The 16,737-nt window shown below is 41.1% G+C and overlaps 1 protein-coding gene across 1 annotated transcript in view; it reads right to left on the reverse strand.

Moving 5' to 3' along the window:
- srgap3 (SLIT-ROBO Rho GTPase activating protein 3) overlaps positions 1-16,737 on the reverse strand; it is a 78,144-nt gene that overhangs the window by 46,894 nt on the left and 14,513 nt on the right. The window contains exon 3 of the mRNA XM_034692620.1: positions 12,766-12,961. Within this exon, the coding sequence (XP_034548511.1) occupies positions 12,766-12,961 (196 nt within the window). The remainder of the gene's footprint in view (positions 1-12,765; positions 12,962-16,737) is intronic.

The raw sequence follows: 16,737 nt of genomic DNA on the forward strand, positions 1-16,737 counted from the left end.
TAATGTATCATTAAATGATTGTCTTGGAGTTTTTCACTTATCTCAGAATTAACAATACTACCATTATATAGGCCAATGCATTTTGTCTGCTGTGCTATAACCATCCCTACTAAATCCTTAGTATCAATGAGGCTGAATGTTATAGGTCTTAGAAATGGATGGTTATGAATTATAGGTAATCTAGGAGCATTTTAAATGTAGTGATCATAACAGTTATTACTACTCATCCTGCCATGGACAAAGAATCTTTTCTAATTTATTTAGCAATCTGCTAAAGAGTTGATGCTGTATTTTGTTTACCAAAACCACACATGACCAGTTTAGGTGGATAGATGGATAGATGGATAGATGGATAGATGGATAGATGGATAGATGGATAGATGGATAGATGGATAGATGGATAGATGGATAGATGGATAGATGGATAGATAGATAGATAGATAGATAGATAGATAGATAGATAGATAGATAGATAGATGGGAGGGAATTTGTTGCCACAGTCTGTACAAGCATACATAGAAAACATACATATTTAACATCCACCTTACCTGACAACCATGCAAGGCCAAACAAGGCCACATACTGCACTGTGATGTTTTATAGTATAAATGACTACAGCCAAAAATATTTGAAGTTATTGTTCAGTTAACAATATAACAACAGAAATAATTGGCCAAAATACTAACTGTTTAAATTGCCACAATGAAAACTAATTTGTCATTTATTTCCTTGCTTATGTCTAATTTTTTGCCTCAGTGAGCATCTCCCTCCCTCACTCTTCATTTCCTTTTTGTCTCTCACCCAATCCAAACAATGCTGCAGTCAAACAACGCATCAACTTGTAAAATGAACGATCCTGCTGACCATAATGATCCACAGAGTCATGGGCCCTGATTGCAGCATAATCAGTTTAAACTGTCTCCGCCTGCGGGTACTTTCAAATAAGAGGACCAAAGCACATCAACATTAAACCACTCACACATTCAAACACACACACACACAAAATCCTTTCAAACCCATACCCTTGTCTGGATCCTATCTGAGTACTAATCAATCAGCCAACCCCGAGGAGGAGACAAAGCGAGAGAGAACGAGAAAGAGGGGGGGCTGGAGCAGGGTGGAGGGGATCGTGTTTCACTGTGCAGCAGGAAAAAAGAGATGAGTCCATCTGACATCCAAGAGTTCCCCTTCAGAGAGCCTCCATAATGCTAATGACATCTAATGAAGTTGATTCCTATAGCTGCTCCAGAGTGCTTCCCCCATTATTCCTACACTTAACTCTGCCCTTTAATGCACTTACATCAGGCTGAAAGCAGAGCAGGACACTGTTCTCATAACATCAGTGTGGGGCAGAGGACAGAACGACATGTGTAGCAAACTTTATCTTTCCATTTATCATTACTTCTCCATCATGAATGGTGTCCTGAGATGCACTTAGTCTGAAAATCAAGTCAATTAATTGCCCATAACAGAAATGTAACAGTAAATTAAAAGAGCAGAGGAAATCCAGCAATCAATCCACGCCACATTTCATTCTTGCCATAAAGAAGAAATCATAAAATTAAACTGAGCATGAATGTGGTCTATGAAAGCGAGATGAACCCAACTGACTGGCTTTGCAAAAAAAGGGTAGGATTTAAATTTTAATGTGGACTATATTCCTCTTCTCTTCTCAGGAATGGCCTGTTTCTGAAGTCTCACCGTCCCTCATTTTGTACCAGTTTTGCTCCACTGACCTATCTGCCTGTAAGGGACGCGGCTACTAGCTGTATAATTGATGTTTGTGCTTGAGAGATTTAGGGAACATCACCTCCCCTCCCTGCTAATCCCTAAAAGTGGTCAGAGATGCTTCATCACTTAGCCCAACCAGGCTCCCATTAAAGCACCTCCTTTCATCGTCCTCAGCTGTCTACCCAAATAATAATCTCTGTGCAGTTTTTTTCAGTCCTCCTCTAATAGTTTTAAGTGTTTGTGAATGCAGCTAAGGGTGGTCTACCTCGAGATCTCCGTCCAGGCGGACAAGACCAGAATGCCTCCAGAGCAAGCGGCAACCTCCGGTCTCAAACTATGAAGCCCATGTGGAAGTGTTATAAACTGCAGTTCATCGAGAATCCGCTTGAGGCTGGATGCAGAAACACCAGAAACCACAGACGCCCACTCAAAGAACACGATCTTTGCAGCATTAATAAAAATGTTAAGCGCTTGGTTCAAAAAACTTCTTGGCTCTACGTAGCTTATTTCTCTATCAGCACACTATGTACGGGGGGTGAATTTTTTTCTAACACAACGGTTCAGAAGATATTAAGATTACGAGTTCTTGTCCAAATAAGGACATGACTGACTTGACTCCCGGATGGGAACACATAGCTGTTGGCTAGGAAGCTCAAACCCCGCCCCTTTACGTCACACTCTGCCTTGTTGACTTCCGCATTTCCAATATGGCTGCCTCCGACGATTGGCTTCAAAACAGCGCTCAGGAACAGATGGGTGACGTCACGGATACTACACCATTATTTATACAGTCTATGCTCCAGAGGGAGGCGTCCAGGAGGCATCCTCATCAGATGCCTGAACCACCTCAGCTGACTCCTTTCAATGCGAAGGAGCAACGGCTCTGCTCCAAGCTCCCTCCTGATGTCCGAGCTCCTGACCCTATCCCTAAGGCTGAGCCCAGCCACCCTTCGAAGGAAACTCATTTTGTCCGCTCTCGCATTCTTGGCTTTCCTCAAATTATTTTAAGTGTTTGAAGACCTGCAGTTCTCCATTGTTAATTGTTGCGAAATAAGCTAATACGTTTTATCCACTTAAAGCTAGGGTTGGTAGTCAGATATATACACACTTTTTGTTATAATGGTTAAAATTATCTTTATGTCCCGATGGCAATCAATACATAATGTGTTCTTAAAAAAGAGCGGAAAAAAAGCCGCTATCTACAGCAGGAGTAAACCTGGGAAAACACCAACCAATCCCTGCCATCAGGAGCCAAATTATGAAACCAATCAAATCCCATCCTGCCGTTCTGCCCGCCTCCTGTGCGTACATTTCATGTTTGTTTGTGTTTTTAACTTTACTATGATATTTTTTTGGTGTTTTCTTACCGCTGAGTGAGACATGAGTTGACGTAGTGCAAAACACAAACGATGTGCTGAGGACCGGTTTTGAATCAGTCACCATCATATGGTCGTGAATCAGCTGCGCTCGTGCATGTGTGCGGGGGCGTCGTTTTGGAGGAGTTCCGAGGGGAGGGGGGGGGGGGGGGGGGGGGGGTTAGACAGAGTCCTGAGGAAATGCTACATTCAAATTCATGCTAGTTTTCTGTGACTACCAACCGTAGCTTTAATAGGAGGACAATGCAATTTACATTTTAAGCAACATGATTATTTAAGAGTGCCTCAGTTTTAGAATTCAAACACAAAAGGGGATTCTATTTTTAAGAAAAAATAATAATGTTCATAATGCAACCAACAAAAGCATTGCTGGTATCTTTGTTAGCAATGCTTTTGGCTAAATGCTAGCTGCATGCCCATGATAACAATGCTAACATGATGATGTTTGCAGTCATAATGTTTATTAGTGTCATTATTAAGTGTGAGGAGTTAGCATGCTAACGTTTGAAAAGTAGCCCACAAAGTAGAGAGCAGATAAAATTTTAGACAAGATGACATCTGAAAAAATACCAAAATTCATTCTAAAAGAAATTGTTTGATCATCAAAATCAATTAGCTTTGTATTTTTGGGACCCTGAATGTCTGAAAACTTGCATGTACTTCATCTCATATCCTACAGAAAGCAAAGCTTCAAGCAGGTAAAAAATATCCAAGACCTATGTGTGGACCTCCTTTTTTAGTATAAATTAATTATCAATTATGAATTAACAACACAATCTGACAGTACAAGGATGAACAATTGATAGGTATATTTTCTTAACACGTATTATTAGAGCCTTTAAGTGTGAAACAAATAAAGGCTGCAAGATCTTGTTTTCCCCAGTCGCTGCCCTAATTTAGCAGGAATTAGGAGCAGGAGGTGGGTAATTAGGCTGCATCTCTGGGAGCAGGGTATTTTAACACAGTAATAAATGAAGCACCTTGTGTTTTTATAGGACAGAGCCACTAACTTTTTCAAAGTGATTCTTACAAAGAGGGCTAATTTCCACAAAGATCTAAGTTATTCCTGTGTCTAATCTTATTCTTCCATCTCTGTTTTCACTCTCACTGATTTCCTACAAAAGGCTGAGCATCACTTGAAAGCCTGCAGGTCAATTGATCGGTAGGGCTTCAAAGGGCTGGTTTTGGATGGCACGTGCCCCTGGTATTTTAACACAGGATATCATTAACATGCAGAAGGCAAACGACGAGCTGGTAGAGTCCCTGGAGAAATGAGAGGGGAGAGGTGGAAGAGGAGGAGGAGAGAGAGGAGTGAAGCTCCCTGGCATCCTGTTACATCCATCTCACCCTGACTGTCTCCATGGATTTTTCCAAGGTCTGCATCCATAAAGTGCTTTATGTGAAATGCATGAAGACTATCAGGCACAGATACAGCAGAAGTGAATACAGACTCTGAACAAGACTGTATGATTGGAGAATATTGACATATTTATTTGACTCAAAGATAAGCTGATGGCAAGCTGTCTCCAAAATGTGCTCACCCTAAACAAGTAATCATTGAACACAACAGTGCACATCCTTTAGTCATGGCTGCACTGGATGCTACCATCTAATCACCCAGGGCCTGTGATGTGTCTGAGCCAGGATTTCCAGAAGGAAGTGTGTATTTCTCAAACCAGGACTGGGCTCTATGAAGGGCCTTTAATCCCCTCCACACTGCCTGCCTGCCTGCTGCTTATCAATGAAACAGCCGAGGAAGAAGAGACGCAGCCAAACACAGTTTCAAAAGACAAGAGGGCACGTGGGCACATGCTGCTAGCTTTGCCATTCAAATTCGCTCTGCCCCTGTTTTGAAGCAGGGCTTCAAAATGCTGCATTGCTGATTTGCACATCATTAAATACTTTTTCCATCTTCTCTTGTGCGTGTGGGGACCCTGTGCCAACATGTGATAATGCACAGCTGCACAGACGTGGAGTAGAGCATTACGAAGGAGGATAAAAAGGTTTGACAAGGTCTGGAAATCAAACTGCAAACCAGCTAATCTGTTGATGTTGTACATGCTGACCTCCACCAGCTGGGCTTGTCAATCTGACAAACACAGATAATACTGTGTTCAAACAGACCAAGCTTAGAGAGATATAGTTTCACCTTTGACCCCTCAGAGCTCCAGAGTGACATGGTTGAACATATGAAACTAAAGCTCTATAGCTGTGGTTACATAATACAAAATTGAGGAATAATACTGTATATAGGGAAAGAGTTATATGGCAAGAGGGAATGAAGCTGCTTCAACAAGCTGCTCACTGCAAATGACGCCCTTATGTACATGACTATTTTCAAATACATTGACACAAAATATTAAGTCGATTTTTTATTTATTATAGTGGAACATTATTTATTTGACATTTTTAGCACTGGACATTTTGGCCGATGTTATCTTTACCTGCCAGACAACTACATAATATATGAGAATGGCTTTCTGGTTTGTTTTTTTGTTTCTATTGTTTTATTATCCTGTGTTTTAATTGTTTTATGCCTGTGTTTGTCTATTTATGTACAGCACTCTGTTCTGGCTGTGGTCGTTTTTAAAGTGCTTTATAAATAAAGTTGAGTTGAGTTGAGAGTTGAGATACAAGCATAAAGCTGGAAGACACCAGCTAACATTAACCCTGATTCAGTGTTTAGATGCCCTAATTTACAGAAAAGTTAAACACTGGACACCCTGGTTCAAAAAGAGTTTGGAGAAAGTAGCTTCATATATATTCAGAGTTCTTTATCAATTTGCATAAGTATGGGCACAGTTGAGTTGGCCGGTGGAGTTGAGGTGGGCCTGTTGTATTTGTTTGCCAGGAGGTTAAAACCCTGCCTAAACATTAGCTCTTGCCCTGTCTCCATGGTTTGATTAAGAGTTGTGCTGAGTCAGCATTACAAACATGGCGCCGGCCATATTTGGGCCTCAAAACGTCTCTCTAGAAAACAATCGGGGAAAAAGTGTACATCAGTGTTTTCTCCCCTTATTTGTCAAAGTGAAGTGCCTTTTTCCTTTTCGTTAACTAGCCTTTAATATCAGCCATACCATACTGTGTTCTTTTAAGTTTTTAAACCATTACTTATTTGAACTTCTAGACATCTAATTCATCTAACTCCTCTGCCATTTCTATTTCTCTTTGTCTCTCCTTGTTCTTTTTGGCCACAGATTCAACACACCGGCATATTTCCAGGAACTGGCAGATGAAATTTGCTCGTTAGATCAGGTTGGATCAAAGCTGTGTCCCTTATAATGGCCAGTTCTTCATAGCAAAGAGTGTGCTTTAAAGATAAAGCAGATCTCAGAGGGCTGTAATGGACCAATCAGACTTGAGTGTTCGACACAAAAACAAAGCATTGCATCACAGTGGCTCTTTAAAGACTAATTTACTGTGGAGAGAGGCTGCACCTCATTGGACTGGAGAAACGGCTGGAAAATTCATTGATATTTTCAAAGCAGTGCCTTGCTGACCATCAAATAAATACAGGCATGACTTTGGAATTAGCAAAGGCAGCTTCAAAACTACAATAATTCACACACTACACAAAAATCTGGTACATTAAACACACCAAACACTTCCCTTCCCAGTTACTCCCAGACCAAATTGCTTGGCTAAGAGATTAATCCACACACACATCGACACACACTCAAACCAATTTGGACAGCGCTACAAGCCCTGTCTTATCTCCCCCAGACAGGTTATTCTCCGTATCAATATTGCATGAGTTGCCCTTCTAATGGTGCTGTGTAACGTCTGAATATGTCTGTATGACAGACGATACACATCCACTCTAATTTGATGTGCTGCATTATACATCCCATTCATGATGGACCCTGAAATGTCTGCTCCATAATTAAAATCAGGTTAGCTGCTGTCTCCCAGGAACTGTAAGAAAAAGAGGAAGTAGTGCTCTATCTGGCAGAGCAACTGCAGTGTGGAGCAGCAAGGTAACCCTTCAGTGTATCCACGCTGTGGCAAATGAAGTAAAGTGGGAGAGCAAAATGATGCTCGGTTGGGTTGCTGCTGCTGCGGTGTAGCTGTAGCTGCAGTAGTTGTAAATCACAGTGGCATTCAGCTTGCTAATGAATCTGCACAGGAAGGGTTCAGCCAGCAGACTGCAGGCTGGGATCTAGCACATATGGAAGTCTGTCCTGGTCAACAGGACTCTATTAAACCGGCCCGTTTGGCCTCTCTAAAATCATAAAGAATAAATAATTCACTGCTTTTGAAGTACTTTAGGAAACAAGAGTTAAATCCAGATAAATCACAGTCACTGGTGTGCTCAGGGCTATTGGAGAAAGCATACGTCAGATGTTTTGAATCAGATTAAATACAGAGTCAAAGAAAACAGGCAAGTTTAATAATGTGCACAAAAAACAGATGAGAGTAAAAAAACTTTTTATGAATTCTTTATTTTTGATGTTGAATGGCTGGGCTTTACGCCAACAAACTGTTTTTATTGGACTAACTTGAGTGTTTTTCTTGCTCGGGCGTTTTGATGTTGTTGGGGTTTGCTGTGAACTTAACTACACTAAAGAGAGAGGAGAGGCACAGTAAAGGGTGTGCCACTGATAAACAAGATTTGTGGTTGCCTGCCTGTCCAGACCAGGGTTGTAGGGGAAAAGGTGCAATCATAAAATGATATAATTTTTAAGGTTGAAAAGAACTTGCTTCAGAATATACTCTGGTCAGTCAAGATTCATGTGAACCTGTGTGTAAAATAGGGATGCTCCTGAGTAGAGGTGGGAATCGAAAACCATATCCGACTTAAAACTGGTTCCAATTGACCAATTCCATCGGAATTGTACACCTCAAATGTTATTGATTCTTCTTAAAGATTCATTTCCCACCACAATGTCACGTGCATGGTACGTTGCATTACGTCACACACTCTGCGACGCAGAACTCCTTCAACCACGAGGAGACATGGAGAGGAAAAACAAATTAAAAGTATTTTCCTCCAGGCTCCAGGGGCCACGTCCGGACTCATGCGGCCGAAAATGATGCACCAAGAGTGGGTAAAATACCTCCGCAATGAGGAAAAGCATTTTTTCCTCTGCAAATACAAAGTATTTTCATCCAGGCTCGAGGTGACACGTCCGGAATCACGCGGCCGAGAATGAGGTCAACCTATTCAGTATGTTCAGGTTGAATATGTTCCTGTTCAGTCTTGTGCAAACATAATTTTGGTGCAGAAGACTGTGTAGAACTACTTGTTTTCCCATCAAGAAAATCGTTAGGAGAAATGATAAGGAATTGGATTGATAAGCAGAATCAACAATGGCATTGACATTGATAAAATCTTATCAATTCCCACCCCTATTCCTCAGTAAATGGTAAATGGGCTTCTACTTATATAGCGCTTTTCTAGTCTTTCTGACCAATCAAAGCGCTTTACACTACTCGTCACATTCACCCGTTCATAACCATTCACTCACTGATGGTAGAGGCTGCTATGTAGTGAGGGACCATCAGTGTTAGCTAATCTCATTTGTACACATTCACACACCTCTGAACAACAGAGGGAGCAATTCAGGGTTCAGTGTCTTGCTCAAGGACACTTCAGAATGTGACCGCCGTAGCTGGGATCGAACCGCCAACCTTCCGATTGATAGACGACCGACTCTACCCACTGAGCCACAGCTAAATGACTTAAAATTTTACTTTCAACTAACCAACTAGTCTAAAGGTAAGAAGCACTCAGAAAACAGCCACAATTGGGCACAATCTTTTATCACAGCTTAACATGTGATCAAAGAGTCTGTGGGTCAACACTGTTAACTGTTACTGGTCATGCATTCTGGTTGAGAGGTTCTGTGGCAATTCAAACTGACAACTTTATCTCCATCTCAAAAATACTGCACCGCACTATGAGAAACCATCTGTGCTTGTTTACATCCAAGTAATAGAGCATTATAGCATCATGGCAGTGGTCATTAACTGGAGGTACAGCCCTGGCTAGCAGCAGGTTGCTACGCTACAGCTTAGACACAACATATGGCCAGCATTTTGGGCCAACAGTTATGTATTAATAATTTGTTTAACCATCTAGTAATTCTGGTGCCGACTAACAGGGGGGTGACATTTTCATTTATTCGACAAAACGCACACATCCTTGTTGTAAAGGTAAACTGTTTCTTTAATACATGTGAAAGTGTGTGTGCTAGAAATTTTAAGTAACACAGACTTTCAGTATAACTCAGTTGAACATCCTCTACATATGTAAAACATGGGCAGCCACCCACACATACCTCCTCTGTGGTCTGTTCTGCTTCACTTCTTTAGCTCCTGTCTTACAATTGTTTTCATGTTTTAAATAAATGTGGTTCTAAGGAGGTAAGTACAATATATAATGTATGTTCCCATTTAAAGACAACACATTAAAAGTGTCAACCCTCTTTGTCAATAGAGATGTGCTTTTACTGTATTTTCATGCCTTTGCGTATATGAGTGACCTTTTTCCAAACCTTGCATTGAGTTACATGTTGGACTTTTAAGTCAGCCATAATCTTGGTAGTAAAGAGTAACATGATTAGAACATGTGTCTGAGGATTAGTGTGAGTGTATTTTTTCTGACACCTGTCCCTCTCTGTGTGGCCCAGATCAACTGTAAAGTCTAAAGCTTAAGCCGCTGTGTCCCAGCAGCAACAACAGCAGCACTGCTCTGTCTACTATCGGCCAGACACCACAGTGCAGCACGCCTCTCTGCAGGACTCAATTATCCAGTCAAACATTCACCCACTTCACATACACAGACAAACACACACATTGCCCCACTGTATTAAGAATGCACAAACTTATTTATCATCTTATATATATATAAGTGTGAGACAACATAGCAAAAAAAACAAATGTAAGCCACACAGACTAAACAAATGATAGATAACACTCCTCATCAGATAAATTGGCTTCCAATAATTGCATTAACATTTTTCAGGATGGCAGGAAGAGCAGATATATCTGTCGTTGTGGCTCATCTGGTCTTAACCATTGTAAGAAAAAAACTTTACAGCAATATTTAATTTATGAATTTATTGTATTCTCTTTGTCACATCTGGTCACTAGATTTGGGAAAATCTGTTAGTTTTGTTTATTTTTTCATTTAAAAATCCTCATCCAGCATCTGAGTGTAGGGGCGCTCATATTACACATTCTACCAAGGTTTAAAATATGAATATGTCAGGAATGCAAGTCCTGTTATTCCATGTGTAAGATTCAGAGCTGTGATTGGTCTACATGTATGTAGGAGTCGATCTATGCCTGAGATCTGGTGCCAGATCACAGCAGGGTTAAAGCTTTCCCAGTCGCCTGAGGTGCTTGATTTTGGGAGCGGCAGAGCTTCATTTCATGCACTGCGTGACTCATGTACCATGTGACTCATGTGTTCCTGATGGGTTCCTTTCAGATGACTCTCCTTTTCATCACAAGTGCACCTTTGAGCTGCATATCTTGGTGGGTCTGGGTTACAGCAGGTGAGCAGATTTTGATGTGATGACAGAAAACGCTCTTATTTTTTCAGTGTTTTTCCACTCCTGGGATTCATTTGCGCATTTTTATATTTCATATTTGGATTTTAAGTGCTGACTGATAACAATGATGATGTTGCATACTTATATTTCAAAATAAAGACAGTGCAAAGTCTTCCCTGTAGGACTAGGAGAGTTGTGAGCAGGCTGGGGGATGAGTCTTGGGAGGCAAGACATAACATCAAAAGCACACTGCTAAAGCTGCAGTGTAATGTTTACAACAAGACTGAGAGCTATGCTAGGATGTCAGTTTTGGCATTCATATCATGCTTCCTGAAAATGGACGGGTGATCAGACATCTTTGCTGTTCTTGTCTTGACATCGATTTTCCTTCTTCAACCACAAATTATTTTATGTGCCCTGTTTCGTGTCACTCTTCTGGATGACATGATACAATCATCACTCCTGCTCTTTGTGAATTTTACTGAATTTTTTCTGTTATTTATGAAGAAATTTGACAAGGGTGATGGCAGGAAAAAATCTGGAGGAAGTTAAAGTGATATTTTCAACATCTTCTGGGAAAGTTTCCCCGAACATGCCTTCCATATTCTCACAGTACGATTGTCTCTGTCAAGATAAAAAAAAAACATGAGCACAAATAGGCTGCCTTTGCTATCATTTTGTGCTATGGTGGCATTTTCTGACAGAGCAGCAAAACTCTACAGAACACCAGTTGTATAATACAAATGTCATCACCTCCCGCACACCTGCCCACTTGCTCACAGTGACTTTTCGTGCTTATTTCCTGTTGTGTTCTCACTCTCACATCTGGTCACCCTGTCTTTACACTGACATTTTACAGAGGGGCTGACAGGAAAAAGTCTACATGAAGTCGGGGTGAAAAACTTGGCTGTTTGCATTCACACATGCATGTCAGCCCTGAAAATTTTAGGAAGGTTTGAGTTTTTAGCATGTGTGGATACAGTTATACAGTGATCTGTCTTTTACTGTTAGCTTTTCTACTACAAAAGTTAAAAGCCAACTGGAAGAACCACTAATGATAATGTTTCTACTGATAGGTTTTGAGTCTAAATTACACTGTTCTGATGTTTGCTTAGAAGTTGTTCATCTTAATTACACCATTCTAATTCAAATTAAACCACAGTGAGACAACACAGAGCTCTCTGTCTGATGCAGAGCTTTGGGAACTCGCCCATATTTCAACATAATGTGTGTAATTTTAAATATAATGAAGCATAATGCTTTTCTTCTACTGAAGTACTAATTTAAATCACCATGAGTACAATGAATGAATCCACTTCACTACAGTGTTTAACTTCTTTTATGAGCTGTATCCTCATCACCAGACCAGAACCAGCTGACCTTTGTAGGTGTCATAAAGATCCTGACAGTAATAAAATATATCATCTCACTGTGCATAAACAGAAAGGAGTATTTGTTGCATAGTTGTGCTCTGTAATCATATAAGGCACTGTGATTACAGAGCAGGGTGGGGTCTTGCTGTTGGGTTATAAATAGCAAAAGTGTTTCCAGGCAGATCAAATTTTGGTGCGATCAGTTCCTTGTGTGACACACCAAAATTAAGGGATGGGTGCTTAAATTTAACTGTGATAACTATATGCACTTGCTTAGATCTGAAAATATAGTCTTACTCCTAAACTGTCAAACTTCAGAGGAGAGAAAATTGTATTAGCTTCAATAACTTTCACATTTCCACGGTGAACTTGGAAGTACAAAGCTTAAAAAGGGAGTGAAACTTTATTTTGCCCTGGGTTATGCCTCCCAGGCTGCAAACAAAGTCTGAACCTCTGATAGGCAGAAGTTCTACAAGCTGCCTGAGTTATAGTACTGCTGGCACTACTCAGGGCTGTATGTCAAACAACCCTGCACTTTTTCAGTTTAAGAAAACCGCTTACATTCACTTATCTCCTAAAAAGTTGCCTTAATTGAAAATGAATCATAAACAAAACATCAGATATTGCAGTTCATGAGTTTTTTTGCTCTGGATTTAATATTTATCTATCATAAAGATCAGGATTATCTTTAGTAGAGTACCATTCATTTGGGAACCCTGCACACAAACTCTCAGAGAGTTTCAGCATCACACTGAAGCTTAGCTTTGTGCAGGAAGGGTCACTCACTTGAACTGTTGGTGCTCCCTGGAGCTTCGAATCTTGGAGGAGAACCTCTCGGCCAGTTTCTCTAAGCTACGGGAGTATTCCAGCTCAATCTCTGCTTTGCGGCGGAAGAACTCCTGCAGGTCCTGCAGCAGCTGGATGCGAGAATCAGACTGCTGCTCCAAGCATTTGAACTGCTCCACCAGCTGGTTACGGATCTCTGCACATCAAAAAACAGCAAACAAAAACTGTTTAGAATGCTGTGCAACACTGCGACATACACCCTAGATGAAAACAGCCTGAAAACAATACATCAAACGAAATGTGATATTTAATACCCTATAAGAGCATTTGCCAGAAACATCCTTCATATTCTTGAATATATTTGTGGCTATTTTGTTAACCTTCTTCATAAAGAGTCAGAATTATCATGCTAAGCCAGGAAGACAATCTCTGTGTGTGTGTGTGTGTGTGTGTGTGTATTTAATGAGAAGCTCGTGCTCCACTCCTCTCAGAGCCAGTACTAGAGTAAGATTTCTCCTCCAGAGGAACCTGATGCTGCCAGACAGACTGCAGATCCTTCATACCAGCAGGAACCCACGAGAGAAATCTGACTCTTCTTTGTAGTGCTGTCATCAGCAGGAAAGATGCTCCCACTCAGGAACAGAGAAACACAGAGAGGCCTACTCTGCAGAATAAAAACACAACCCGAGTGTGGGAGCTACGGTAAACAGGGCGCGTCTGATGTCACTTCTCAAGAGGAAGGAAACCTCCTGAGCTAACGGGAGTTATTTATCAAACACAGAAAGCCTTTTGATCATCTCGTAGTACTGACTTTATTGTCACATAAAACAAATTATTTCCCTAATGCGTTTCCTGAGGAGTTTAGGAGTAGAACTAAATGACAAGAATCTAAGATCACAGCAGAGCCAGGGTAGTTGCATCACAGAGATTGTGTGTTTTGTCATTTCCTCCTGAGACTTTTAGGAATTATTCAAACAAACATTTGAAAGAAAGAGCAGGTGTGTCTTTGGTTTTCATATCAACAGAAATGTATGACCTATTGTGTATTCTTTATGATGGAGAGGACATATTTGTCTGACTTATTCAACCTTTCCCTTTTCCATGGGTGGCACCTGACCCCATAGCCCCATAGCATAGTCATGCCTCCACTAGCTGCCAATCTCTGCTCCTTCATTAACTTATAGAGGAGCAAGGAGACCTGTTGCAGCTCCATCAGTAAATCTGGAGAGCGTCCTTCCCTCCGCTTCTTCCCTCATTTGTGCGGGTTTTTGTTTTGCGTGTCTTCAAAATGTCTATGCAGCAAAGCAGGGAACCTTAACTTCCTAAAAGTACCAGTAACTCATTGCATGTTGTAACTCCCTTCAGTTATAACATGAATCATTGCAAGCAGCAACCCCAAAGAATTCATTTCATACATATCTGATCTATGGTGGGGAAGTGACTCTATGTCAGTCAGATGAACTGCTGACTGAATGCTGAAACCACAGCCGTCACACAGACTGTGTTTCCATGCTGCTGAGGGTGTAATTTGTTCAGCCGAGCCCTTCTAGAGGATATATGCAGCCTCTCACTGCTGGGGGAAGTTTGCCATTTGAACTGAAACAGTGGTGTTTGTGCGGGGCGGGTGAGCCTTCTCTCTCCCTGTGATGTCGTGCCGCCTGGCTTCAGCCTGGAGCGGCCTGCTTCACTGTGTGGTTAACCACAGTCCCTGCCCTCTTCTTTGTCCTCCCTCTCCCCCCAAAACTCTCTAGGCTTAGAGAGTGATACTACCACTGCTGCTGCTGCAGCCCTGTCAGGAATGTCTCTTCTTCCCATACATGCAGCTATGTTCCCTGTTTGCTCAATTTTTCGTATTTAAAAACGAGTAAAATAGTCAAGCCGAGAGAAATGCCCCGGGGAAACTGTGCCACCGATTCACATGAGTGACAGTGAGGACTTTAGACAACATTCTTTCACAAAAAAGGGGGAACTCTGAAACCACCAGCTGCAGCTCGGCGTTTGACAGATGAGCTAGGAAAAATAGGTCATGCACACCAGAAGTGTGCCCTTCCCTCGGAGAAACCATGAGCAATGGAGAATTACTCCCTAAGTATTCCCAGCTCTGAGTGGCTTCACTGGCTGTGGTTTAGTCAAAAGTGAACGACCCCCTCTGTGGTGCTTTTAAACCGAGGAGGAGGAGTGCTCCAGTAAAAGAGAAGATGTTTTGTGGGATCGTTTATCTTTTTGAACAGATATCAGGTGAAGAAATAAAGAGGACCTGCTTTTATAGCAAGGATAAAATACTTAACAACAAGCCTGTACTGCTTTCAGGAACGATTACGGGTAATAACTACCAACAAAAGAGGGGTGAAAGCTTGTTTAAAAGGGGCGTTCCTTTCTTCTTCCATATTATCTGTGTACAACACAACCTTAATGTCAATGAGCCTTGAACCATCCTCCCAACATTTTGACACAAATGCACAACCCTTAGACTTCTGAGTGATCCTGCTGTGCTCTGTTGCCCCACTTTCAGCTGAGCTGCTCTGGTTTTCTTTGCATCAAAACAAAATGCTTCATAGTCAGAATATCGCTAGGCAAAGACAAAGAACAGTTTCCAGATGGGCCCCTTAATAAAATTTATAAGCACTCAACTGGAAAATGAATGGATAACAATGAGTTTTTAGAATGAAGATGGACTTTTAGCACCAATTGTTACTATCTAACTACCATGGACGGTATTTAAAAAGGAAAGCTTCCAAGGGCTCATTTAAAGCTCTTGATCTTTTATTTCAAACAGAGCTTTTGACTCAAGTTCTCCCAGTGAAAGTGGGACTGCTTGGACAAACCACCCAAAACACAACTCTGATTCAAACTGAGCAATTCAACCCTTTAATGTTGTTGTTTGATTAACCATGCTGCTATTATCTGCGGCAGACCTTCGGTGTGTTGCCTCTCGCTATTTTAGGATGGAGCCATCTGCTTTTTTTTTTTTCTATTGCAGGAGGGCGGTGGGGGTTATCTTCAGACAAAAAAGCTGATGGAGAGAGAGGGTGGGGGGGATATGGTTGGAGCAGCTGAAATATGGCCACACTCTGCTGGGATCACACATACAAGGGCCAAGATTCTTAGTTTGAAGATACATTTCTCCTTTCAACAGCCATTTGACAGTGTGACAAAATTAGGTTCTTGCAGTTAGAATTACGCTTAATTTGGACCTTTTGATGCTAGTTCAATTAAATGCAATGAAAAGTAGTCCCTTTGCTTCTTGCACTTGTTTTTCTCTGTATCCTCCACTTTGTTGACCCTCTGTTACAAAACTCTGCTTCTAAACTGTGTGACTGTGATTGTTAAGGCAAATACACTTCACTCCAAGCCTCCCAGTAATGTTAAGCAAAAGCTGGAATAAATCCTTAAAAGCTGCATTAATACAATTTATATCCTATCAGTAGTTTCCTGTAAAACTCAAAATAATGAAGCATTATTTACATTTCTCAGATCTTGTGGTATCAAACGCTTTTCCCTTTGAACTGGAGTTGTCTGCAGACATTGGGGATTTAGTTTATATGTATTAAAATGCAGCCTGTTCATAATTAAGTTAAAAGAAACATTTCATTATGTCTTCATTTGCATGTACCAGTATATTCATAGTAGTATGAAGCCATTAGATCTCCTCCAGTCTCTGATGTCCTGGTTTATTAGTACTGCTCTGTAAGTGACCACAGCTTAATCAAGAAATATATATTTAATTTAACATAGAATGACAGCAGACTGAATAAATGAGACACTTCACATCCTTAACCTGAAGTCCATACATCACTGTTATAAGAACCCTTTCCACTGGACACCTGCTCCATTATACTCTCTCTCTTTCACCGTGTACGGACAGGAAATGAAAGCACAGAGCAGGAAACCCTCTGAAAACAATAGAAGGATGTTGAAGATCCCTGACCTTTGACCCTCTGTGACAAAACCCTGTAGTTGCAGCTGTTTGAG

This window comes from Notolabrus celidotus, chromosome 1 (assembly GCF_009762535.1).
Source record: "Notolabrus celidotus isolate fNotCel1 chromosome 1, fNotCel1.pri, whole genome shotgun sequence".
NCBI classification, from domain to species: domain Eukaryota; kingdom Metazoa; phylum Chordata; class Actinopteri; order Labriformes; family Labridae; genus Notolabrus; species Notolabrus celidotus.